This window comes from Microtus oregoni, unplaced genomic scaffold, assembly GCF_018167655.1.
Source record: "Microtus oregoni isolate MIOR12 unplaced genomic scaffold, Mior012 000001F_ref0000356, whole genome shotgun sequence".
In the NCBI taxonomy this organism is placed as follows: domain Eukaryota; kingdom Metazoa; phylum Chordata; class Mammalia; order Rodentia; family Cricetidae; genus Microtus; species Microtus oregoni.
In genome coordinates, this window is record NW_024543060.1 from 94,274,877 (window position 1) to 94,276,622 (window position 1,746).

Genomic DNA, 1,746 nt, shown 5'->3' on the forward strand with positions numbered 1-1,746 from the left:
TAGATGTACCCAGGGGATTTCCTAGTGGGAGGGCATCTATTTAAATGCTATGCAAACGACACAAACAGGCTTTCCACGTGAGTGTTTCACTGCTTTTTGAATATCTTATGTGGATTAGAGAGAATCCCACAGTCAGAAGCACTTGTCTGAGTCTTAAGCTTTTCCACATTCTAGTGATCTTTAGCAAATAAATATTGATTTCTCTAACTATTCATTTTCTACTGATTTTCATTTTCTAATAATGAAAAGGAAGGTAATTAAAGTAAATTGTTAGATAGACAATGTTTAATATTCAGTAAGCTTACCTCAACATATTGTAAGCAGTTTTTCACTCTTTGATGTGATACAAACATTGTGGATAATGTCACAGCTATTGCTTGTTTTATTGCAGGTCCCTCAGCTACTAGTTTCTGGCATACTTGATCTGACGCCATGGTCAGCATTAATAACGTGACTGAACTGATCATCACTGGCCTTTTCCAGGATCCAGAGGTGCAGAAAGTGTGCTTTGCGCTGTTCCTTCCTGTGTACCTGGCCACAGTCCTGGGCAATGGCCTCATTGTTGTGACGGTCAACATCAGTAAGAGTCTGCGTTCCCCCATGTACATCTTCCTCAGCTCCTTGTCCCTGGTGGAGATCTGCTACTCCTCTACTGTTGTCCCTAAGTTCATCACTGACTTACTTGCCAAAGTTAAAACCATCTCCCTGAAGGGCTGTCTGGCTCAGATTTTCTTCTTCCATTTCTTTGGGGTCACTGAGATCCTCTTGCTTACAGTGATGGCCTATGATCGTTATGTGGCCATCTGCAAACCTCTTTACTACACAGCTATCATGAGTAGGAGCATGTGTCACCATCTGGTGACTGGTTCCTGGGTGGGGGGCTTTTTTCATTCCATAATTCAGATTTTTATCACTATCCCCTTGCCATTTTGTGGTCCCAATGTGATTGACCATTACTTCTGTGACCTCCATCCCTTATTTAAGCTGGCCTGCACCGACACCTTTGTGGTTGGGGTTATTATGTTTGTTAACAGTGGATTATTCTCTGTATTTTCCTTCCTTTTCTTGGTGTCCTCTTATGTTGTCATCCTGTTCAACTTGAGAAATCATTCTGCTGAGGGGAGGCGGAAGGCCCTATCTACCTGTGCCTCTCATATCATGGTGGTTGTTTTGTTCTTTGGACCCGCCATTTTCCTCTACTTAAGACCTGCCTCTACCTACACTGAAGACAAACTTGTGGCTGTGTTCTACACTGTCATCACCCCCATGCTGAACCCCATCATCTACACACTCAGGAATGCAGAGGTGAAAAATTCTGTGAAGAAGTTATGGGGCAAGAAGGTGAACTCCAGTGTGGAACAAAGTTAGAAACATGAAATTATAAACAGCATGCCTAATATGACAAGAACTTGAATCTGACTTTCATAATCAGTGAAGGCACAAGTCAAAATCTATATGCTCGTGTTTTTTTGTTTATTTGACTTCCATCATGTCATAGGTATCAGTATTTTGGAGTATTGGGCTATTTTACAACTCTTCTCTAGGGATCTGTAGTGTGTAAGATTGATGAACAGAACTTCTGTAACGTGTGTATGCAAAATGTAGCTCTCACATCAAAAGGAACAAAACAGGTTTTTTTTTTTTCTTGAGCCAATATGAATTAAGTGAGAACGTAGACTCAGGTTACATGAAACACTAGGTTTCACTGTGGTGACAGGTTCATAGAACCAAAAGTCATACATCAAG

General features: G+C 41.1%; 1 protein-coding gene across 1 annotated transcript; it reads left to right on the forward strand.

Moving 5' to 3' along the window:
* The first annotated feature begins 432 nt into the window (after nucleotides 1-432).
* Nucleotides 433-1,368, forward strand: LOC121463825 (olfactory receptor 4B1-like). The gene has a single exon (XM_041676325.1). It carries the CDS (start codon nucleotides 433-435, stop codon nucleotides 1,366-1,368), a length of 936 nt encoding a protein of 311 aa, XP_041532259.1.
* Nucleotides 1,369-1,746: the final 378 nt, after the last annotated feature.